The 25,213-nt window shown below is 44.2% G+C and overlaps 1 protein-coding gene across 9 annotated transcripts; it reads left to right on the top strand.

The window, feature by feature from the left end:
* The first annotated feature begins 90 nt into the window (after window positions 1-90).
* Window positions 91-25,213, top strand: MARCHF2 (membrane associated ring-CH-type finger 2). Of its 9 annotated transcripts, none has more exons than XM_075611676.1 (7): window positions 91-318; window positions 14,540-14,769; window positions 15,332-15,527; window positions 19,059-19,268; window positions 19,411-19,478; window positions 20,550-20,645; window positions 23,494-23,628. In XM_075611676.1, exons 1-6 carry the CDS (start codon window positions 316-318, stop codon window positions 20,614-20,616), a joined length of 774 nt encoding a protein of 257 aa, XP_075467791.1. In that variant the 5' UTR covers window positions 91-315; the 3' UTR covers window positions 20,617-20,645; window positions 23,494-23,628. The 9 variants fall into 9 exon arrangements, 7 of the variants coding, with proteins under 7 accessions (XP_075467791.1, XP_075467790.1, XP_075467789.1 ...); XM_075611675.1 differs by having other exon boundaries at window positions 20,550-20,659; window positions 23,494-23,615; XR_012803524.1 differs by lacking the exon at window positions 19,411-19,478 and having other exon boundaries at window positions 93-318.

The raw sequence follows: 25,213 nt of genomic DNA, 5'->3' as shown, positions 1-25,213 counted from the left end.
CTACACTGCTGTGGGGCGGGAGCAAGCAATGATCCGTCATGTTACGCTGGTTGCGTAGCATCTCTGCCTACGCTAGTTGCGTAATAATACTACCCCAGTGGTAGGCATGGCTTGTGTCGCGGCGGTTCTCCCTTTGTTACGTAGCGATACGCAGGTTGCGTAAGGTTACGGCGGTTGCATAGTTACGCTTGTGGCGCAGCAGGCAGGAGTGGAGGGACATGGCTCTCCCGGTGTGAGGAGAAACCGGATGGGACGGAGCGGTGGCACTTAACGGGGAGAGGCCGTCGGCCCTGTCAACGGTGTAAGGAGGGAAATATGGTGAAGGAGGGCGGATAACGGGGCCTGCATAGCGGAATACACGGATAACGGTCTTACCTCATAGTATCACTTCACTGCTGTGTACAGGAGCATTAACCCCCTCACTGCTGTGTGCCATCCTTTACTCGCTTCCCTGATGTATACAGCTCTTCTTAACCAATTCCCTGCTGTATGCAGCCCCCCCCCCCCTCTGTTGTACTCAGTGCTCCTTACCCCCCCTCTCACCCCCCCCCCCCCCCAATCCCTGCTGTATGCAGGGCTCCTTAACACCCTGGAATACAGGGCCCCTTAACATCCTTCGCAGCGAACTACGGGGGCTTATTACATTTGGTACTGATATATACTGACCCATTAATCTTTGGGTGCTCAACTCTAGTCCTCAAGCGCCCCTTTCCCCCCAACAGGTAAGGGTTTCAAGATATCCCTGTTCAGCACAGGTGGCTCAATGGGATATCTTGAAAACCTGACCTGTTTTGGGGGGAGGCCCGAGGACTGAAGTTGAGCACCACTGCATTGACCCATACATAGACTGGTATATTAAAACCTGTGAACCCCTGTGCTGCTATATACAGGTTTAATGCAGTAAAAGGTTGCAAAACGTCTTGGGACAAACAGGAGGGGATCCTGAATAAGGAAAATTACATGGGGGCAAAGGTTTCACAGTAGATGGGGAGAATGGATAGACTGGGGGCTCATTATCTCTTGAGTCTGTCCCATGCAGCTTTAAAGCCCATTACTGCATTAATCATCATCTCTGCTGGGAGACTGTTCAATGGATCTACTAACCTTTCTGTGAATGACTTCCACACATTTCTCCTCCAGCTTCAAATGCACCTTTGTGAATATTATTGATACAGTATATTTAAATGTTTTTCTCATATACTCGCACTCCCTCCTTTCTCGGTTTTATATCCTCAGCCTCTCCTTTCTTTCTCTCACCCCCTCAACCTCTCCGCCTTTCTCTCACATCCTCTGGCACCTAAATTAGATTGTAAGCTCTAAGGGTCTGGGACTGTTGTGCTTGCAAAATTCTATGTACAGCGCTGCGTACTCTTAGCGCTATATATATGAAAAAAAACCTGCTCTTGATTATCATAAACCTCTCCCACTTCTGTCTTTAATATTTTTTATATTGCAATATTTTCTTATTTATTGTATTAAATAACTCAAAGCTATCTCGCGCTCCTCAACCGCTCTCGCGCTCCTCAACCGCTCTCGTGCTCCTCAACCGCTCTCGCACTCCTCAACCTCTCTCGCGCTCTTCAACCTCTCTCGCGCTCCTCAACCTCTCGCGCTCCTCAACCTCTCTTGCCTCTCGCTAATAAAATTCAATCAACAAAAAAAACCCCAAGAATAAAAAAAAATACAATTAAAAAAACCAAGCGGCAAAAAACACAATTAAAAAAAACAAGCATCGAAAATACGCACTGAAAAAAAAAATACAATCAATGTTTTTCTTACTTTTGATGTCTTCGCCATCAGATTCAGAGTTCATCAGCAATAGCAGGAACTTCTTGACACAACGCAATGATCCTCAACAGCCGGTAAGTCCATCTTCTTCTTTATATTCATCTTCTGTCCATTGTAATCCAATAGGCGGATGTTGTCCCGTCGGCTTCTTAAGGTCAAATTAGACGGGACAGGCCTTATATAAACTTATATAAGGTCTGTGACGTCACATTTGAGTGTCAGATGGTACAGCTCCAATCCGATTGGATGCTGTTCCATGTGACAGGGTTCTTCTTTTTTTTTTAAAGTATGTAACTGTCATGGGGGACCAGAACGTTTAACACCAAAACCAACGGGATCACTATCACCAGACAGGACACAATAATTGAATAAACTAAAGTTTATTCTGGCAAGCCTGCAAACACACAAAATATATAAACACAGTGAAACACTCACCAACTGGAGGCCTGGGGACTAGAAACTAGCCTCAACTAGGGACAGGGGCCTGCATCAGTAGGCTTGCCCTGAACGTCTTCTTCCCTGGTTTCTCAGTGCTATTTCACACAAAACACTTATGAATCTCCCGCCAGCCGTGTCTCCGATCAGTTCCAAAGTGGTTCCGGCTTCTCCGGTGCTTCTCCGTCAAGCACAGTGCTATTTCACACAGAGCACTTTTAAAAAGCCCACCAGCCGTGTCTCCGATTAACTCCAGAGATGTTCTGGTTCTCTGATCATCTGTGCTCCTTATATAGCCCTCAGTGGCTATACTTAACTTGGAGCAGGAGCCGCCGGCCAAACAGAGCGCACATCGTGACGGTGCACCCAATCGGAGGACGAGGGCTTGCCCGACAGCAGCATTCAGATGAGGGGGCCAGCTTAAGTACTCAGGACTGCTCCTCGATGACCATTTGTCCCGGTACTCAGCCGCCCCCAGCCTTTTGTCACAATCCAGCATTTCTCTGTAGACAGCCCAGCTAAGTTAATTACTGGGTTCTGGATACAGAGAAATGCTAAAACACAAATTACAGTACTGGTTTGCTGACTAACTGTATGGGGAACATGCTACAGTCTAACAAGGGGAATACAAGTGTTATTATTGTTGTACAATCCCCGGTCCCCAAACCATACAGTTTTCCCCCTTCCAGACATCACACAGTGATTAGCTCTTTTCTGGAAGGGGTTACACAAAACATTACATACACCGGAAAAAATGAGCCCAACAGAGGCGGCCATTACACACGGTATTGGGGTAGCCAGTCGGGCTTCACCTTTATTATGTGTGGCTGGCTAACCCTACTGTCTCAGTGACGTCATCTTCAAGGGAGGTATGTCACATCCTTAAAACATAATGGCTGCCATTACATGGTACTGGAACCAATCCGATTGGTTGAAGTACCATGTGACATGTTCCATTATTTTATTTTTTAATGGATGTGACATCATCTTTAAGGAATAATGTCACATCCTTAAAAAAAAAATGGCTGCAATAACATAGTACTTCAACCAATTCAAAACAAGATTGTGAGTATACCTTGTGCTACACTCACAATCTTGGTTTGAATTGGTTGAAGTACCTTGTGATGGCATCCATGATGCCTGACATGGTATATATCACAATCCGATTTGGTTCCATTACCATGTGATGGCAGCTATTTTGTTTTAAGTATGTGACATACTTCCCTTGAAGATGACGTCACATCCTTAAAAAAGAAAAAGAACCCTGTCACATGGTACAGCATCCAATCGGATTGGAGCTGTACCATCTGACACTCAAATGGGACATCACAGGCCTTATATAAGGCCTATCCCGTCTCATTTGACCTTAAGAATCCAACCGGACAACATCCGCCTATTGGATTACAATGGACAGATGAAGATAAAGAAGAAGATGGACTACCGGCTGTTGAGGATCATTGCGTCAAATGTCAAGAAGTTCTTGCTGTTGCTGATGGACTCGGAATCGGATGGAGAAGACGATTAAACTAAGAAAAACATTGCTTGTTTTTTTTATTGTGTTTTTTTGATTCTTGATTTGTTTAATTGTGTGGGTTTTTTTTTGGCTGATTTGACTTTTTTATTTATGTTGTATTTATGGTGCTTGTATTTAAATTTTTTTTTTTTTAGGGTGGTCATTGACTGCCATAGTGGCAAATCATACCCATATTACATGGGCCTGATGTACCACTGTGGTGCCAATCAATGGGTAGAGGGTGGGGGTAGTTGCCCTGGGGAGGATGGTTAGGCCGCCCAGGTGATTAAGGGGTTAGTGGCCATTAGTTTGTTTTTGGTTATGTTGCTGCCCACAGTGGACATGGACGCGGAGGACGGCCTTCATCCTGGCAGGGGTAAGTAGTACTTTTATTTATTTTATGCTGACAGGATAATGTTTTCTTTTTAATGGGCAAATGAGAATTATCCAAATCTGGCTAATGGTAATTTTGCCTATTACTTTACTGTATGTGTTTGGGGGGGTTATTGGGGGGTGTCCATTCATTCATATTGGGGTTATCTTTGCTCCCATTGAGGGCATAGGTAACCACACTGGCAATGAATGGGTATATTGGCTAGTATAGTGTTTTAATGTTTATTGTGGGTAGCAGGGGGTGGGTGAAGGTGGTATTTGGCCCGTGGTGGGTGTTTATGCCTACCAGGTGGGTAGCGGGAAGGGTTAACCCCTTCATTACTTTAGCGGTACTAACAGCGAAGGCAATGAAGCGATTAACCCCTCCCGCAACCCCTCTGCAATGCTTAAACACCCACTGCAGGCCAAATACCACCTTCACCCAACCCTGCTACCCACCAAAAACAGGCACAATTATTTTAACCCCTTCATTGCCTTAGCGGTTAGCCACTAAGGTAATGTAGCTGCGTGTAAATCTATTTTTATTACATATGACGGAAACAGTGGGTTTCTGGAGCTGGTATTAATGTGTATTAGCTCCGGAAACTCCCGGCATCAATCCGATGCAGAAAAAATACTTTTAAATCCCTTCTTGCCACCCTAAGGGTGGCGAGATAAGATCTGAGATAAGCTCGCTATTTTAGCGCTCTGATAATCTCATCAGAGCTACTGGAATAGCGTGATCTTAGAAAAAATGCGAGTTGGAGCTGTTTGGCAGCTCCCGCTCGATTTTGTTTGGGCAGGAGCGAAACTGCTCGGGGAAATGCAATCCCTGTACGATTTTGAACTTATCGAAGCTAGCAAACTTGCCAAATCATTCTGGAAGTGCTCAAAAAGCTCAATGAGTTTCTTATCGAAGCTACTAGAATATGCCCCCCTGTGTCTGTCTCTCTCTCTCCGGAGTGCAGAGTGGTAGTCGTGTAGCTGGGTCAGGGTTGGAGAAGTCAGAATTTACCGTGGTCTAGGATTGGAGAGATCGGATAGTCGTTATGCGGTGCCAGAGTCCAGGGATATAGAAGGTAGAAGTCCAAATGCACGCCGAGGTCAAGTGTCAGATAGGCGGAGGTCCAGATACAAGCCAAGGTCAAAAAAGGAACAGGATAATCAAGACAAGACAGCAACAGGGCAGCAGGGTGTTTGAAGCAAACACTAGTACGCAAACAGAGGTTTATGCTCAGCCAGTTTTCAGCAGGGCTGACTGAGCATTTAAAGGACAGACAGCCAGCCAATGGTAGGGCAGCACAGAGCTGCAGGGTAATGAACAAGAACCGGCCCTTGAAAAAGAACGCTTTGACGTTCGAAACGCATTGGATGGGTCTTTTATCACATTAAAGTGCCCTTTTAATTTATTTTTGATTCTGGGTCCTTCCTGCTCTGTTTTTGCTAGGGCGCTTTTGTTCTCCATATTTTCCTAGACACATTAAGTCCACTGGTAAACGGGCGAGGAGAAGTGCAGGTGTGGAATAATTGCTGATGCAATTAACCGCTTGTGTGCCCAAGGTAGCGCGGCGCCTGCGCATAGCTTGCGTGAGGTGCGCCTCACCCGTGACGTCACGAGGGCGAAGCCTGAACGAGGTCCATGCGGTTTCCCCAGCCTGGCAGAGCGGCGCGCGTTAGGTGCTTCGTCACAAGACGTGTCCAGGGGCGGAGCCTAAGAGTGGGGCGTGCGGTGTCCCTCAGCCTGGTAGTGCGGCTTGCGTCACCCATCACGGGGCGGGACCGACGGACAATCCTCAAAGTACCCCCCCTTCAGGGGCGACCAACGGACATCCTAGAGATGGCTTGAAAGGAAACCTCAGATGAAAGGCCCGAATAAGCTTAGGCGCGTGAAGTTGGTCCTTAGGAACCCTAGAACGTTCTTCGGGACTGGAGCCCTTCCAATGAACCAGGTACTGGATCTTTCCGCGGGAAAGCCTGGAGTCCAAGAGGGTTTGTACCTCGTACTCCTGTTGTCCCTCAACTAAGAGGGGTTCAGGCGGGGCCACCGAAGCTGGAGACTAAGGGTCCTGTATGAAGGGCTTGAGAAGTGATTGTCACGGTGACTTTATGGCAGGCTGTAATTTACACAAAATATAAATAAATATATATATACCTGGGTCTGAACTGGGACGAGACTTAGATATGATAAAATATCATTTATTCCTTGATAAAGGTGAACACACAATAATGTACAAATAACAGGCAAAATATAGACACTTACTTAAAATGGAAATGATGAAGCAGTCATATCTGGACTGGCAGTTCATACAGCACTCTTCATAGTCATCAAGACACCAAAGACATGAAAAGACCTCTGGCAGGAAGACAGTGCATAGCGTTTCTCTCAGCAATCAAGATGGTATAGAACAGACTGAACACTGGATAAAGGGTTGACCACAGATTATATACCTTTTGTGGTCCTATCTTTAACCTTAAGTACAGGTGATTGGTTTTCAATTACCTCCAGCCACTCACTAACCTGGGAACACATTTTGATCCATGCCCCCCTGCTTGTTGGGACATGCGCAGTATACTGTAGCTCTGGAGTCTCATTTCTATAACCCCTCCTCTACCTCAGGAATCCCAGCTAGTCTACCAAACTGAGTACCTGGCAGGAAATCCTTTGTTGTGAGGTGTGAACTGGAACACTTGAAGACTGCTCTGGTTTGAGTAGTCTCCACCCTCATGCAAACAGTAGAGGTGACAAAATCCTTTGAAACATACTTAAGTCCTAGACATTGGGTCGCCTTTCAGGCCATATGCTACCCTGGTACGCAAAGGAATTTCCTCTGGGTTTTACCCATACCTTGAAACACAGTATGTTGGATAAAACATGAACATAGTAAAATATCCGGTTTCTTTGGGTCCAGCAGGTCCAAACTTCCCAGTTCTCAATGCCGGAACTGGGACACCCTAAGGTCCAATTTGCGACCTTCTACGACCTGGGAAACCGGAGATACACAAATACACTTAAAACCGTTTCACATTTTTAATACATAAAACTCCGCTGTAAATTATATCACGGTTTTTCACTAAATCCCCATTGAAAATAATGGGCCTCGTCGCCATAGACTTTCAATGGCAAACCGCCGCCGTTGGCGGCTATGGGAATCCCCACCATAGACTTTCGACGGGGCGATGCCGCCGTTGAAGTCAATGGGAGTTTTCCGCCGTAGCTGGTCAATGAGTCTATTGGAAAAGTCCCGAACCTTCAAGGGGGTCCATACTCCGTCGGGTTGGTCCAAGCGGGTCAAGGATGGTTCTGCAGCGATGCCGGAGCAGTGGCTACAGACACCCCAAACCCCAATCCGCTGGGCCCTCCGGAACCGGAGCTATGGAATACCAAAATTCAGCTTTTCACACTTAGTTGTTTTCTCGAGCTGTTTCTGCCGCCGCCATTGGAACCTATGGCGCGGCCCGCTCTTCTCGGTTCGACCCTTATCGGGGGTCCAGGATATGGGGACCCGGTTGTGGTCGAGAGGGGGGAGGTCTAGGAACTAGGGACAGAAAGAATTTTATTCCTAGGTGCCCTAGAACTGTTTATTCCCACGCCACTTTTCGTTGAACTTGACTTCTAAGTGATCAAAGCTCTCCTATTGAAAAGGTATCCGCTTTGCGGTTAAGCGGTTTGGACGGCTGCCAACTTGTTCCTGGAAAGCTCTCTCGAGGATTTCTCCATTGAAGTCAATGAGCCCATTGACTTTCAATGGGAAACCGCCGCTCTCCCTCTCGGATGCCATCTGCTGGTCTTCTCAGGATAAGGACTCCACAGCAAGATTCACCATTAGAAAGCATTGAGCCCTAATGGCGGCCTATGGGAACCTGCAAAATGGTGCCTGAAAAGGCGGGAAAGTTACACAAAGGGCTATAATCACTATACCACTATTAACCCTTGTGCTCCCGGATGGACCCCAGTGTGTGTGATGCAGACACTGATTAACAATAAAACATGGGGGAACAGGGAATATACATTTTCAGGTTATGACAAGGGTTAAATCACACATCTGGGCCTCAGCCCAGTTAACCCCTTGTCTCCCTGGTGAGGTTAGAGGGTGGCCAATTGGGGTGTAACCCCTTTAATTTCGGGCCAAATCCTCCCCATCGTCACAGTGATGTATGGAACACAGACTGGATTTTCATCGAAGCTGGCAACTAAAGCCGGTATTCCACCGGATTGACTTTCTCGATCACAGGAAATGGTCCAATATACCTTGGTGCTAATTTAGCTGTGGGGACCTTCAACCGAATGTTTCTTGTGGGCAACCAAACCTTCTGTCCCGGGTCGTACATAGGTGTCTTGCGACGATGTCGGTCAGCCTGTTTTTTACTGTAGAGACTGACTTTTTGAGATTCTCCTGAATATTAGCCCAGGACTCTTGAAGAAGCAGGATCCTATTATCTGCTGCCGGTACCCTGGATCCGTATCCTGCATTTGGGTGAGCTGAGGGGTGAAAGCCGAAGTTGGTAAAAAGGGTGAATCTTGGGTTGACTTGTTGCGCAGATTGTTGTGGGAAAACTAGGCCCAAGTTGTCCTGGGTATCCGAGATGAAGCAACGGATGAACTGTTCAAGTGATTGATTTGTTCGCTCTGTTTGACCATCGCTCTGTTTGACCATTGGTCTGAGGGTGATAGCCAGAGGAAAAGTGCAGTGAGATCCCTAGTTGCTTGCAGAAGGCCCACCAAAACTTTGAGATAAATTGGGAGCATTTATTTGACACAATAACCTGGGGGACCCCATGTAGACGGAGCACCTCCTAAATAAATATTTTGGACAATTTGAGAGCGTTAGGTAGACCTTTGAGAGGTATGAAGTGGGCCTGCTTAGAAAAGCGGTAAACCACCTCCAGAGGGTGTTCTGACCTTTGGACACAGGTAGTTCCACAATGAAGTCCATGGAGAGGTGAGTCCATGGGCAATCTGGGATTGGGAGTGGCATTAGCAAGCCAGGAGGTCTGTTACGGGGCGTCATGTTCTGGGCACAGGTGGGACATGCGGAGACAAATCCCTTTATGTCCTTGCGCATGCCTGGACACCAAAAGGGCCGTTCCAGGAGATCGGTGGTTCTTTTAGTGCCCAGAGCTTTTAGAAGAATGCCCCCATTTCAGTACCTTTCTATGATAAGGTGGTGCGATGAAGAGACGTCCGCCTGGGACTTGAAGACCTTCTGGAACATCGGACTGGCTTAGTACAATGTCTTCCAAGGAATCAAAAGTATGGAGATTATGCATGAAGGAGGAAGTATGGTTTCCTTTTGATCCTCAGACTTGTTGTCTACTAGAAATTGACAGGAAAGAGCATTTGCCTTCACATTTTTTTGAACCGGGTAGATAAGCAATAACAAAATTGAAGCGAGAGAAGAAAAGAGACCATCTTTCTTGTCGCGACCCCAAGCGGCGAGCGCCTTCAATATAGAGAAGGTTCTTATGATCAGTGAGAATGGTAACCGGAACTTCGGTACCCTCGAGTAAATGCCTCCATTCCTCCAAAGCCATTTTGATGGCTAATAGTTCACGATTGCCTACATCATAGTTCTGTTCAGCAGACGAGAATCTATTAGAAAAGAAGGCACAAGGGTGCAATTTAGCTTGTGAAGACTTTCTTTGGGATAACACTGCCCCGGCCCAGACATCAGACGCATCTACCTCCAGGGTAAAAGGTAGTCCTGGATCGGGGTGCGCGAGCACTGGAGCTGAGACAAAGGCATTTTTCAATTTTTCGAAAGCGTGGATGGCGTCAGGAGGTGATAGCGCCGTGTCGGCACCTCTCTGCGTTAAGGCCGTAATGGGCGCCACCACGGAAGAAAAATTCTAAATGAACCTACGATAGTAGTTGGTGAATCCCAGGAACCTTTGTACGGCTTTCAGGGTTGTGGGACGAGGCCAATCCAATACTGCTTTCACTTTGGCAGGATCCATTGCTAGACCGGTGTCGGAGATGATATAGCCTAGGAAAGACGTTGTGGTCTGGTGAAATTGACACTTCTCCAATTTTGCGAAGAGGCGATTCTACCAGAGATGTTGCAGTACCTGTTTGACATGGCCAGGGTGGTCACGTATGGTTTTGGAGAAGATTAGGATGGCATCCAAATACACAAAGACGTATTGATTGAGGAGATCCCTTAAAACTTAATTGATAAAATCTTGGAAGACTGCGGGAGCGTTACAAAGGCCGAAAGGCATGACCAGGTACTCGCCGTCCCGAGTATTAAAGGCTGTCTTCCACTCATCTCCCTGTCGGATTATTACCAGGTTGTAAGCTCTCCGTAAATCCAATTTGGTAAAAATGGTGGAACCTTGCAGCCTGTCCAAAAGTTTGGTAATAAGGGGCAAAGGGTACTTTTTACTCTTGATGGTAATTTTATTAAGCCCCCTATAGTCTATACATGGTCTGAGAGACCCATCCTTCTTTTTCACGAAGAAAAACCCTGCACCTGCCAGGGACGAGGATTTTCAAATAAAACCTCTCTGAAGTTTCTCCTGGATGTACTCCTTCATGGCTTTGGTCTCTGGAGGAGATAATGGGTAGGAACATCCTCGCGGAGGCACGGAACCGGGTAATAGGTCGATGGGACAATCGAATGACCGGTGGGGTGGCAACTCCTTGGATTGAGCGTTATTGAAGATATCCTGGAATTCAGAATAAATCTTGGGTAGGAGAGGTTACCTGTTCAGGTACGGAGGTCCCGCATTGGGCTTTGAATGGTAAGGAGCAATTCTGGGAGCAGTAGGGACTCAATAGAAGCGATTGTGCCTCTGTCCAGTCGATCCGATTGTTATGCCGCTGAAGCCACGGAAGACCCAGAATGACGTCCACGGTAGGTGTATGAATGACGTCTAACTGGATTGACTCGGTGTGGTCCTCACCGGTCTGTAGTTGAAAGGGGACAGTTTGGAGAGAAATGAAAGCGGGTTGTAAGGGACGACCATCAATAAGCTTCCAGGCCGACTGGATAACTTTTGCGCACCAGAGGAATCTTACTCTTTTCCGCAAATCCCTGGTCAATGAAATTTCCCCCTTACCCAGAGTCCAGAAATGCCCGAGTAGTGGCCTTGAAGGCGTCGCCGGTTAAGGTGATGGGGATCAAAAGTCTGGTTGGCCTTTGGGGGGAAGAAGCAGACATAATTCCCAGTGAGGTCCTCCCGGTCTGCAATTGAGATTTGGTGTTTCCCGACTTGTAGGGATAGGCGAGTGCCTGGTGCCCAGCATTACCGCAATACTGTCCGGCATCATGTCTGCGCTGTTTCTCTCCGAACGACAATTTGTTGCCTGCGAGCTGCATGGGTTCCTCTGGATCCGGAGGTTTTGGGGGCCCTGCGTAGGAGCTGTGGGGAGACTGTGTACCTGGCTTGAGTCGAGTTATCTCGGCTCTTCTCTCCTGTTGCCTTAAGTCCACTCGAATGCATAGTCCGATGAGCTCCTCAAGCTTTGTGGGACGTTCCTGTGCAGCGAGTTCATCTTTAAGAGACCTTGCCAGAATACCGCAGTCAATGCCTGATCGTTTCAGCCGGCCTCAGTCACTATGGTCCGAAATTCGACCGCATACCGGGCCACGGGGTGGCTACCTTGGGACATATGAAACAAAGATGAAGCAACTGTTACCTTGCGTCCAGGTGCGTCGAATACTCTGCGGAATTCCGTAATGAAGGGGACTATGTTGCCTGTGAGGTCCGGCCTTTGTTCCCAGACAGGTGAAGCCAAGGCATCGTCTACTAGCAGCGATATGATATAGGCCACCTTAGACTGCTGGGAAAGAAAGCGAGATGGCATCAATTCGAACTAGATATCACATTGATTCAGAAACCCGCGACAGCCAAGCGGATCGCCGCCGTAGCGGTTGGCTGTAGGGAGTCGGGTTTCCGAGGCTGCGTTTATAGACATGGCTGCGGGGGCAGACACCGCTGATGGGTGAGGATCAGTAGGGATACGTGGTGCCTGATTAGTCATAATTTGTACAGTCCGTTGGAGTTGCTCCATCCGCTGACTGTTCTGATCAAGAAATTCCTCCACCTTTTTAAACATGTCTGAGTGTAAGTTCAAGACTCGACCCACCTCAGCGGGGTCCTTGTCTTTGGGACTGAGCATACTGTAACGAGTGCTCACCACAAACAAGACGGGACTGCAAGGCTGAGGTGGGGATGTTGGTAACCACTGACCTACAACTGGGCAGCCACATCCGGAGAGCAGAGTGATTGTTGTGTAGCTGGGTAGGGTAGGAGAAGTGAAAGAAAAACTGAAAACTGCGCTCTAAAGAAGAAAATTCAGTGATTTGTGATAATTCAGTGATATACACAATGTGCTTATGAATGTGACTTGTAAATAATCAGTGACAGTGAAAGCGACAATAAAGTGCAAAAAATGCAAAATGATATATGCTGTTCAAAAACCCTTTAAGGGACGGTCCACAGGGTTCCCTCTTTATGAAACATTTGGAGATTGAAGAGGAGTGGTAAGGATCCAACCTCTCTCTGTGGTAAGATATCTTGGGGGTCAGACCTCTTTCTGTGACGGGATGTCACTCAGGATAATAGATGGATGACCACACGTGTGGGAAGACGAGAAACCAAACATAGTGCGAACTGGTAATGCTAAAAATCAATTTGATCTATTAAAATATAAGGATGTATGCTTACATCAATCAAAATATATCACAGGCACATAAAACAAGCGGGTCCTGCTTGCCGAGGACTGGAGTGAGAACCTGGAAGCAGGATCCGTTTGTTTTATGTGCCTGTGATATATTTTGTTCTTGGAGTGAGAGGACAAGTTGTTTTATGGCACAGGGTTTAGTGAGGAGGTCCTGGCTTTTCATTGCTCTGTAGCTGTAAGACTGTGGATGGCTGTTGTTTTTAGGTGGGCCCAGAATGTCAGTGCTCTGTTCTGTACAGTGAGCAGTAGAGGAAAGTGGCCCAACTCAGCTTGGCATGCATTGTTTGATGTACTCCTGTGTACTTGGAGAAGGTGTTTGCAGAATTCCAAATGCAGTGTTTCAGTTGGGCTGGTATCCCATTTTGTTGAGTGTCTCAGGATGATGATGCTGTTGAATATTTTCATCCAGATTCTTATTGGTGGTTTGAGATGGTACAGCTGTTTCCTTATTGCATAGAATACTCTGCTGGTCTTCTCCTTCAGTGTATTTATGGCCAGGTTGAATTTCCCTGATGAGCCGATTGTTAGACAAAGGTATGTGTTGCTCACTGTCTGTTCCAGTGCAGTGTCATTCAGTGTGAATTGCAATATGGTTGTATGTTTTTTAGGATATTTTCTGGAATACCATTATTCTGGTTTTGTCTAGGTTCACAGAGAGTGCCCAGGTCTGGCTGATTTTTTCTAGTATTGCCAGTTTCTGTTGGAGGCCCTGTTCTGTTGGTGATAGCAGGAGCAGATCGTCTGTATACAGTAGAGACTTAATCTCTGTTCCAGCTAAGGGGAGCCAAGGTGCTGAGGAGGATTCTAGGGCTGCTGCAAGCTCATTGATATATATGTTAAAAAGTGTGGGATTCAGGCTGCACGGCCTTGATGGAAGAAATCTGTCCTTTTGTTATTAACTTTCACGCAGCATTTGTTTTCAGAGTACATACTTTTGATGGTGTGGTATGTTCTCCCCCCTATCTCGTCTCTAGTATTTTTAGCAATAGACCTTGATGCCACATGGAGTCGAAGGCCTTTGGAATGTCCACAAAGCAAGCAAAGATTTTGCCCTTGTTGGTGTTGTGGACGTGCTTATTGATCAGGCTGTGTAGGGTGTAGATGTGATCTGTGGTGCGGTGGTTTGGCAGCAAGCCTGTCTGGCTCTTACTCAGTACACTCTGATCTGTCAGGAAGGTGAGGATTCTGTTGTTCAAGATGCTGTTGAACAGTTTCCCCAGGGTGCTGCTGACACAGATGCCTCTGTAATTCGATGGGTTCTCTCTGTCTGTCTCTCTCTCTCTCTTTCCCTTTCCCTCATCCTCTTTCCTTCTCCCTTTCTTTCATTTCCCTCTCCCTCTCTTTCCCTCAACCTTTCTCGCTCTCTCTCTCTCTCTCTCTCTCTCTCGCGCGCGCTCTCTCTCTCCTCTCTCTCCTTCTGTGTCTCTCTGTCTCCTTCTCTCTCTATGTGTCTCCTTCTCTCTCTCTCTGCCTCCTCTCTCTCTCTCTCTGTCTCCTTCTCTCTGTCTCTGTGTCTCATTCTCTCTCTCTGTCTCCTCTCTGTCTGTCTGTCTGTCTCTCTCTCGCTCTCTGTCTCCTTCTCTGTCTCGGTCTCCTTCTTTCTCGCTCTCTCGCCTTCTTTCTCAAAAACCTCTTGGACACAAAGTCCTTTGAGGTCTTTAAATGTCTTCTATAAAGATCTCTGTTGTTGCTCTAATACAAGGTATCACAGCCTGACAACACTCTATGTAACCTAATCATTACAGACCAACCATGAGAGGCGTGCACGGTCCTTAAAGAGGAAGGTGCTCCAGGTTGCCATGACGACAGGCGAGTGTTGCCACCTTCCGGGGTCACTGTGTGACTGTACGGGGAATGCTGCCTTCCTAAAGTCCCTGGAGGAGTCGGACCTTGGCAGGCCACAGTATGTCACCCAAGTAACTGCAAAGGATGGGCAGCTGCTGTCTACAGTGATCAAAGCGCTGGGCACACAGAGGTATATCTACCAGGATGTCTGTGCTGAGGGGCAAGGGAGGCAATTGCCCTACCCCTCTACCAGACTGCTGAGTGCTTAAAGCCTTCCCCAAGTGTTGGCATCTGTAACAGACTTAAAGGTGCATTAGATTGTATGCTCTTCAGGGCAAGAACTCGTTATTGCACGATGCCACGTACACTCTAAGAGAAAAATATCATGGTTGCGGGATGTAAAATAGCAGTGTCCCATATGCCAATGACAGACCAATTCTGATTATGTGCAAAGCTGTATTGTTACCTCCTAGTCATATCTGGCTAAGACGTTGCTCAGCATCGGGGTTTGTTTGATTTAGGAGCAATGCTACTTATGCTGACGTCTTCAAATAAAGTGCCTCTTCAGTTCTTATAAGGACAAAAGGATATGTGTTTGGGTGACGCCCTAAATTGTATAAGGGAGGACACCGATGGTTAATTGTTTTATTTTTTAATTTGCCTTAATCAGTAAATCACTGTAAATTGGCCAGACATAACTAGCAGATGACATCATGGTGACAATGGTGATTTTATTTATCTTCTTTTGACAGTGATGGGCCCATCTGTCGAATATGCCATGAGGGGGGGAACGGGGAGAGGTTGCTGTCCCCTTGCGACTGCACGGGGACCTTGGGAACAGTGCACAAGAGCTGCCTAGAGAAATGGCTTTCCTCCTCTAACACAAGTTACTGTGAACTGTGTCACACAGAGTTTGCTGTGGAAAGAAGGCCAAGGCCCCTTACAGAGGTAAAAATAATACCATCTGCATATCTTTCACACAGGTCCCCAAACCTGCTTCATTCACCCCATTGTCACATCATACAGTGATTAAGCTAATCACTGGCTTAATTACACTTAAGCTAATTCTGGCTAATTACAGTACCTGTAAATGAGCACACTAAGCATGTTCAGTACCTATTAGTTTGATGATCTAACTCTCCTGCCCCTTTTTCTTTTGATATTTCCTAATTGGGGTGACATGTTTAAAGCATCATGTGACTGATGCTTTTTATACCATAATCTGACATTTATAAAAATACTTATCATTGTATAGGTTCGGTTGTAAACATGGTGATCTGTGACCTAGGGGGCATGGTAGTTTAACCATTAGGCCAACTAGCAGGTCGTCCAAGGCGGCAGAATTTGAGGAACATCACATTTTTGAATAGTGCAGAGTAATTGGGTCGCAGAATTTCCCCGCAGCGAGAGAACAGGGCGGTTGCTGGGAATTTTCCTCCATCCTGATTGGCTGTATTACAAAGCAGCAGCCAATCAAGAGGAGGTATCAGGAGCCTGGGGGTGGGGTCAAGTAGAGGTGGCAACAGCATGGGCAGGAGAGAGGCGAGGCTGTGTTGTGTTTTGTGTATGTTTTGTTTGTGTGTGTGTGTATTTGTGTTTGTTCTGTCCTTGTGTGTGTGTTTCTGTGGCTGTCCTGTGTGGCGGAAAGTGGGGGGGAGAGAATGATGAGGGAGAGAGAATAACAGCGAGGAGAGAAAATGAGAGGCAGGGAGGAGAGCATGGGAGGGGGAGAAAAAAAAGGGGAGGGGTGTGTATGAATGTTAGGAAAATAAATCTATTAGGAATAACATTTTAATTTTTCAGTCCGAATTTTTTTTTCTAAAAGTTAATTGGGGGAAGGGGAGGGGGGGGGGGTATAATAAGGCTGAAAGTTCTCCAAGGGCACCGAATACCCTTGCACCGGCCCTGCTAGTAGGGGTTTGATTTTGTCTGGCTTGGTCCCTGTTGTGTGATGTCAGTGTTCAACAACAGATCACACTGGCAAAAGCCCCTTTCTCCCCCCTCCTGCTATCTTTGTTGGCTCTCTTATAAGGACAGAGCTAAGGGTAAATAAAATAAACACTTCCCTTTTCAGAGGCCATTAAGAAATGTAATTTTTCAATTTGCAGCCTATAAAAGAATACCAATCTTTGCTACTAGTTTAAGGAAGCCAATTAGATTGTTTAATTCTTTACAGAAGGTTTTCTTTGGCTATGCAGGATTGTCAAACAGTGCACCTTTTAGCGCATGGAAATAAAAAGAAAAAGAAATTACTTGGAGGAAAAAAGTGATACAGTATGTAGAAAAAAAGATATGGGTATTCACATGCCAGTGTCTTGAATGGTATTCATGGAAATCGTATTGAAATCAGTCTTCATGAATAATCACTCCTCTCATGGAACCATGGAAATAGTAAGAAAAGAAAAAAAGGACATTTTGTAATATTGCCTTTATAATTTATGGAAATTCATTAGGTAACCAAATTCCATCACAGTCACATAAAATAAAAATACATTGTTTAGAATAGTGGCTTTGAAAGCACAGCAGTACTCGCCACACCACACCACTCCGACCAGATCACTCGGCTACGTCTGCATCATGTGCCTTTCTTGTGGCACTTCGGCTCGCTAATTGCCTGGGTTATGGTTTGTAACACACTACTCCGACCAGGATACTCTCCTATTTCCACATCATGTGCTTGTAGCTAGTCCCGTCGGTGCTTCAGCTCTCTGGACTTTTGGGAGGTGCTGTGCTTGCAACTGCACAATGTCATTCTCTGTCTCTAACGCTCTAACAATCCAATGCGTTTTGCAAAAAGCTTCACCAATACAATTAAGTTCCATGTAAAATGAGAGCAATTGTATGCTATTATATTGCAATTTTGTTGCTATTGGTTCCAAAAGGTTTAGTTGTAACAATTCTATATTGACAACCAATTGCTCTCAATATGAGAGTATTGCATAAACACCCTTTTTCAAATAGGCACCATCTGCCTTTTTTGATTGAAATAATTATTATTGCTATACATGGTTTTTAAGTGTTTCTTATGTTTTTTACACTCCCTTTCATTATAAATTGTGTCATCCAACGAGAATTGGGAGTGAGTGATGTTTGGCATACCTGTAGTTTCATGCAGCTGTCCATTATCCCTGTAAAAGCTTTTTGTGAAATGCCTAGGATTGTTAGAGCATTATGGACAGAGACTGACATTGTGCAGTTGCAGGCACAGCATCTCTCAAAAGTCCGGAGAGCCGACGCGCCGTGTGATGGGACTAGCTACAATCACATGATGAGGAAATAGCAGAGTATCCTGGTCAACGTTGGAATGGTGTGCTACAAACTATCGATCCGAAGTGCCCCGAGGCGGGCACTTGAAGCGGAAGTAGCTGGTCGGAGTGGCATGGTGAGGACTGCTGTGCTCTCCAGTGGAGGGAGAATGGCCTCAATGGACCTGTCCTGCACAAGAACATGAAAAAAAATGCTACTTAAAAAGTGGGGTGGTGAGCTTAAACCCTGGGAGGAGGGGTACCCAACCTCCAACCAACTGATACCAGTTGAAAATTAAAATGGATGAACATACAATCCCAGCAATCTCTAACCCCAGAACACACTACATCATATATATAATTTCACTGATTATTAATATATTAAATAGAGCAACTTTTTGATACACAGTACAGCTGAACCCCGTTATAACGTGGTGCTCGGGGTCCACATAATGAGACCGTGTTATAACCGGGATCGTGAAATGGCCACCACGTGAGGACTTACCCGGCATCTGTAGCTCTCTCCTCTCTGCAGCTCTCTCTCTCTGCTTCATCAGGCTGCGTCAGCACAGCAGTAGAAGTTACGTTTGTTTATAGAGTCAACGACATCACACCAACCTTGTGGTGCAGCAGCTAGAGAATTGCTACCAGTGTATGAAGAGTCATGGTGCAATTTCTAAATTATATATTTTATATAATAATTTCTAAATTATAAAATAAATAAAATAATCTATAAATTATACGTTATAATACAAATAAAATAATAATGTTACCATACCATGCAGGAATTGAACCCATGACTCTTCATACACTAGTAGCGATTCTCTAGCTGCTACACCACAGGGTTGGTGTGATATCATTGACTCTATAAACAAACTTAACTTCTATTGCAGAGTACTGAAAGGCAGTACTGTGCAGTAGAAGTTAAGTTTGTTTATAGAGTCAATGATATCACATCAATCCTATGGTGTAGCAGCTAGAGAATTGCTACCAATGTATGAAGGGTCATAGGTTTGATTCCTGCATGGTATGGTAAAATGATTTGTCTAGGGGGGGAGGGATTTGTGTCCGTTAGGAATAAAGCATTGAATGTTATAGTTTAAAAAAAATAAACAACCCTTGGAGGTGTTTTTAAATCGGGAGCCATGCCCAGACCGCATTATAAGCGTATCTGTTTGTTAGCGCTGGTCTTTCAAAATAGCTACTAAGCTAAGTATTGTTTTTTCTCTCTTAGTGGCTGAAGGACCCAGGTCCACGAAATGAGAAAAGGACACTGTTCTGCGATATGGTGTGTTTCCTATTCATCACCCCGCTTGCAGCGATCTCAGGCTGGCTGTGTCTCCGAGGTGCACAGGATCACTTGCAGTTCAACAGCAGGCTGGAGGCCGTCGGACTCATAGCCCTCACTATAGCACTTTTTACTATCTACGTCCTTTGGACATTGGTGAGTCATACAAAAGGAAGTTTTGTATTGTCATTTTCTCATCTAATAATTTAGGGAACTAGCGCCAAACTTTGAGATAATATTATGTACTATAGGACTATTTTATACCCTATTATATACTCTATTTTCATTTTCTCCATAGGATAATACTATAGTACTATTTTATGCTGTCCTGTATATATACTGTCATTTTTTCTACAGAATAATACTGTAAGTATACTATAGTACCATTTTATAGTGTACTATATGTACACTATATTGTCATTTTATCTGATGTGATAATTTAGAGCAGACACTATAGCTATTGCTCTGCAAAGTGTTACTTGCCCCTCTGGCAGCTAAAGGGTTAAGTCACAGTGACTTGTTTGGAGATCTCTACCTTCAAGCACCAACAAGATCATTAAAGAGTCTGCCTGCCCCTGCCCCCAAGGAGTCTGAAGGACAGTGACCTGTTTAATAGGGTGAATTCTTAGGTTTGTTTTATTTCTGTTTGAAACACATCAATTCTGGGGTCTGTAACTTAGGATCTAATATACTGTAGCCTAGTTCCACAGGCACCAAAAAGGTTCATTAAAAGCCTGTATCTAGGTCTTCAATTACCTAACCCTATTTCTGTCCTTCATTAAAAGGGTCAGTATCTCCTGGGACAAAAGTGAACTAAGGACAGTGGCACGATAACTAGAGCCAATTTACACATTTTTCAAAGAAAATATGACAAGTATAAGTAGTTTTAAGTTTTTGAACCTTTTTCAATGTAACAAATTCTTTGAAAGGGTTTTACAATCTTCAGTTCCTTTTGGTGATTCGACTGTTTGCCAGTCTCAAAGGTAAAAAAATGTTCCCAACTGTTCTTTGTTTGCAAAGTAAATTCAAAGCCGCCATCAGTCAAACAGATAAGTATTTGATATACTTAAATTCTGTTTTCCCACAGAAAAGCAAAATATGCATTTGTCACAGGATAAAAATAACCAAGACAGTTACTTTAAGCGGGATTGAATCTTCCTAATGAAGCTGATGCCACCGATAAATGGCCAAAGCCTTACTCTGCTCAACTCCCTTATATTTATTAGTTCTCTGAGAAGGACATGGTGGGATAAGGGTAAAGATAACACTTGATTGACAAGCACCGCCCCCCCCCCCCCCAGAAGAGGCCCGAAGAAAAATTAAATTATGCTAACTTTCCAAAGAAACAAAAGCGGACAAACCTATGCTTTTACATTTCTTGTGTGTCTTGTGGGTTTTTGTGTTATTTTGAAACTAAAGACTTTATTTTCAATTTAGAGTTGTAGGGTGCTTGGTAATCCAGTGTTTCTGCTGCCCTAAGCCTGCCCCTGTCAGAAGTCAGTGATGGAATGGAGGGGAGGGCACTCTTTCTATGTAAGGACTTGCAGGTACTCGGCGCACAGTGACGTCACACAAAAGGGAAGAAAGCAAATATCTCTCATATTAACAAACAAGCCGTTTTAAAGATAAATATACTTTGCTGTGTCTGATTTTGTACTAAGCCTACCCTACAACATTTAAATAAAGTGCCGGGGCAGTGCGCTAGGCCTCTATATGTCTCTTAACTTGTCTCCGGCGGCTTCTAGCGACACGTCGCCATGACAATGCGGAGTCAAATGACGATGCAGGGTCAAATGGCAACGCAACGTCACAAGATGTCGTGACGGAGAAAAGGTATGGGGGGGAGGAAAGGACGTGATCGGGGGGAGAATAGGCAGGGGCGTGCTAACAAAAAAAGTGCACACCCCTGCCTTGAGGCATCCAAAAACTTGGCTCTGTTTCATAAATATGTGCCTAAAAGTGGTTTTCATTCTCCTTGTGGAAATATTTCAAATAATGTTGCAACTTTTGCTCTTCAGAGAGAGATACATAAAGCGCACTCCTTGCTGCTCGTTTTTTTAATGCTTTATCATTTTTTTGATAGCGTTGAAACCAAGGGGGCCCCCAGAACTGAATTGCTCTATTGTTGGCTCCGGAGACCCCCTGGTTGCCCATATACTTAGATTTTGGTACCGGGGTCTCCTCTCCATCCCAGGGAAACAAAATGACCACCAAAGCACAGTCCAGTAGGAAACCGCAATGAATTACATTGCAGCTTCCTATTGGATGTGCGGCCATCATCTTTAAATACCCAGGAAGTCAGCTGGTGAACCAGCACAGAAAACTGTAAGTATCTAGGGGACCGGTCTCTGAGCTGAAAATTGAGTTGTTCAATGCTCCCACCTCATTTGTGAATAAGATAAAGTTCAGGTAATGATGAGTTTTGCCCTTCTGTCTCTCACCCCCTTTCAATATTGCCTTTTAGATGAGAAGTGGGCCCGCATAAATCTGTTTTACCTTAATACTGCGGTAGAGCAAACAAGATTGACATTCACCCTTGGATTCATAATCACTATTGTAACCAGACACCAAGGAAATTATTCAAACTTCAGAGTTAATTTAAAATGAGGCTGCACCACAACAGAGAAATGTGAATTTTTCATGTCGGCTAATAACTGTGTGTAATATATCAAGACAGGACCAAATATTAATAAACTAATCCAGTTAGACCATTCCAATTAAAGCTGCAGTTCAGTCAATATCCTGCATGTTTGTTTTTTTTAATAAATCAGTTCTGTAGTAAGAAAAAATACTTTTAGCATTTTCTGTTTTTAAAAAAACAACTTTGAAAGACCAATTTTCTTGTATTCTATTTTAACAGCCATTTGCTAAGGCACGGCCCCTTCATGTCCTGTCACAAGCTCTGGCACACCCCTTTGTCAGCCCTGCCCTCCCTCTAGCACATGCCAGTGCAGGAGTGCTCATGAATATTCATGAGCTTCCACTGCCAGTCAAGCAGATTATAAACAAATGCCAGCTTTTAATATGTCACCAAATTTCGACCTATCAATACATGGAAAACGAATTGAGCTGCAGCTATACAGTTCTTTAGGTAATTAGAGATTGCACACATGAAACTATTGAAGTAAAAAAATAAATGTAAAAAAAAAACTGAACTGCAGCTTTAATGGACTTCATGGTTTTCCTCTGTGTGCTGCCATGTTCAGTGTTCTGCATCTCCCTGCTGTCCAACTGTCACCAACTGGCCATACATGATGAAGAACCCTTAGAGGTTCGAACTTGAAACATATCAACTACTTATTGGTCCAAAAAAAGTATCATATCACCATCTCACTCCTTTTTGTTTGTTTTTTTATGGCATGGAAGAAAGGACCAACATGGCTACCCACCCATCTTTAGCTCCTGTGAGGTTATTTATGGCTCTGCCTGTGACAGGGACCATTTGGTGCCAGCAGGAGGCAGGTGTTTTCAATGAGTAGAATTTTAATATACAGTTTTAATTCCAAAGTGAGTTTATTTAGCAATGATGTGTGTCCCCAATGTTAGAAGTATGTCTGCTGCTGGATCATTTAATTATATTGTATTTTCCAGTTATATGGGGGGAGCTGAAAGTTCTGGCAAATTACATTGACAGTCTGATATATAGCACTTCCTGTAACATTAGTGACATCATCAAAGTGGCAACATGAAGCCTTCCTATAAACCTTATTTTTAAACTTTCAGAACTTCAATATGTTTTTCAAAAATAAAAAAGTTTAAACGAAATTCCCCCCAATAAACAATGTTTGTTTTTTTTAAATATAAAAGACCAGAAAGATAACTTAAAGCTGCAGACCAAGCAATATCCTACATGTGTTTTTTTTTAAATAAATGAGTTCTGTACTGAGAAAATACTTGTAGCATTTTTTTTAAACAACTCTAAATGAAAATGTAACATGCATTTTTTTGTATCTAGCAACCATTTACAAAGTCACATCCCCTTCTTCTTCTGAAACAGGCTCTGGCACACCCCTTTTTGAGCTCTGCCCTCTCTCTAGCAGTGTACCAATTGTATCTAGTGACTGCCTGGTCACATTATCTTCCCCACAGAACTTTGCATCTTTGGTCCTCTTCTGCTGCACTGTCAGACATTTATTGAACCCCCGAGCCGAATCTTCGCGGATCCATCAGCAACTTAGCTAATTACTTATCATTGTGTGGATTGTATTGATTGTGTAGCCTGCATTTAAACTGTCCTGACATCCTGGATTTAGTTGAAGAGCATGAAATATTATAGTTGTGGAATTTTTACGGTCACGTTTTTTAAAGTCGTATTGTGGATGGTTTGAGTTGCCTTATTTTCTACCTTGTGGGTGCCTTACTGCACTTCTCTCTTCATCAGGTATCATTCCGCTACCATTGCCAGCTCTACTCAGAGTGGAGAAGGACCAATCAGAAAGTCCTGCTGCTGTTTCCCGATTCAAAAATGACTCACACTACCCAGCATTCCCTGCTCTCATCCAAACTCCTAAAGAAGAATGCGGATGAGACAACCGTATGAAACGCGACATTGAGACCATTCTAAGTTGGTTGCTAGGAACTGAGGAAATCCTTCATCTTCGGAAAAAAAAAAATATATATATATATGTATGTATGTATGTATATATATATGTATGTATATATATATATATATATATATATATATATTTTTTTAATATCGAATCCGACAAAGTTGCTAGATTCAGCTTTGCTGCTTCAGGAAAAGGCTAATAAAGAAAGTTACAGGATTTTAAAACAGTTTGTTCTGAGGCAATTGGAGAATTTTCACTTTTTAACGTGTATCGCAACAGAATTCCAGCCAAAACTTTCTTACAACTTAAATCAATGCTAGTATTTGACCATGATTATACTGTCGGCACACTATTTTGCAACAGTGTATTTTCTATGGGATACACTCTTACACTTTGCTTAGTACAGTGTGTCGGTATGCTGCGGTTCCTTCCTCTGCTGACAGGAGCTGCAACAATGCTCTAACTATTACATAGCTGCTCATAACTCTGAGTTTGTAGTGTTTGCACGGATATACTATACCAAGATCCCTGCTCACACAATCGCTTGTGTTATCTATACGCTTATGACCTACCAATCACTGTGGGTTAACTACCATTTACGATATAAGTAAGCAGGTAAGCAGGTATCGCACTAAGATATTACTTGCCTACCTGTCGCACTATTGGTTCAGTACATACCCTTCTGTGTGTGGACACCTGATCATACAGCTGATACTCATTATATGGTGGTTACATTTGTAGCCACTGTGCTCTACTTACACTGCCACCTACTGTGAACCAACTAGTCACTCTGGGCGGCTATTAGCATTTTAATCATGGTCTTTAGATGTATCCCCTCACTCATCCCCTTCTTTCCTTGGTAGTTGATCTTACAGAGTTTCACACCAAGGTACAGTGTTTACCACTATTACACTGTAGCAAGCATTGTACTTGGTCCGGAGTTCACTATACTCCTAATTGGATCATCTATGGGCAATTTAATTGTTTATTTTAAAGCCCTGTATTTTAACCGTTGTTCAATAATAAATTTATTTGTACTCATATACACCACCCCAGCTAGTGAGAGAGTGCTACTCATATTGGGGTCCTTTTCCTCTACAGTTGCAGCATCATTATTGCCTCTAACAGCACCCTCACATTCACATTATTATTTAGCTGAAGCGGGGGCTTCTCAGTTTATCTCAACTTAAATCAATAGTTAGGATCTCGGGATCTGTATTTTGCATATGGTGACTTATTTTATTTTTTTGGTCCTTTTGAGTATATACATACTAGCTTCAGCAGCGGATTTACTCCTTTTGTTGCCAGAGGGGTCTTGCAAAGCATGGCGTTGCAGGCCACCTCTGGCAACAAAGGAGTAAAGTTATATTATCCTATGAAAATACTGGCGAGATAAGGTGTTGTTTGACCACGTCTGAAAATGTATAGCATTGAATGCATCTCAATATCAGCTCTACAAGGTTTATTCCAGGTGAAAAAATATACTTTATATAGTGTAAGTTATATTGGGGGGTTAAAAAACAATTTAAGAAAAATAAAGAGTTGAAACAA

The sequence above is a fragment of the Ascaphus truei genome, chromosome 8 (genome assembly GCF_040206685.1).
Source record: "Ascaphus truei isolate aAscTru1 chromosome 8, aAscTru1.hap1, whole genome shotgun sequence".
Taxonomy (NCBI): domain Eukaryota; kingdom Metazoa; phylum Chordata; class Amphibia; order Anura; family Ascaphidae; genus Ascaphus; species Ascaphus truei.
Note: the sequence above shows the minus strand (reverse complement) of the source record. Positions and strands in the feature narration are given on the sequence as shown.

Coding starts and splice junctions, on each gene's coding strand:
- MARCHF2 (XM_075611673.1), top strand. Junction 14,770..15,331: donor AAAGCGCTGGGCACACAGAG/GTATATCTACCA, acceptor TTCTTTTGACAG/TGATGGGCCCATCTGTCGAA. Junction 15,528..19,058: donor GGCCAAGGCCCCTTACAGAG/GTAAAAATAATA, acceptor TTTCTCTCTTAG/TGGCTGAAGGACCCAGGTCC.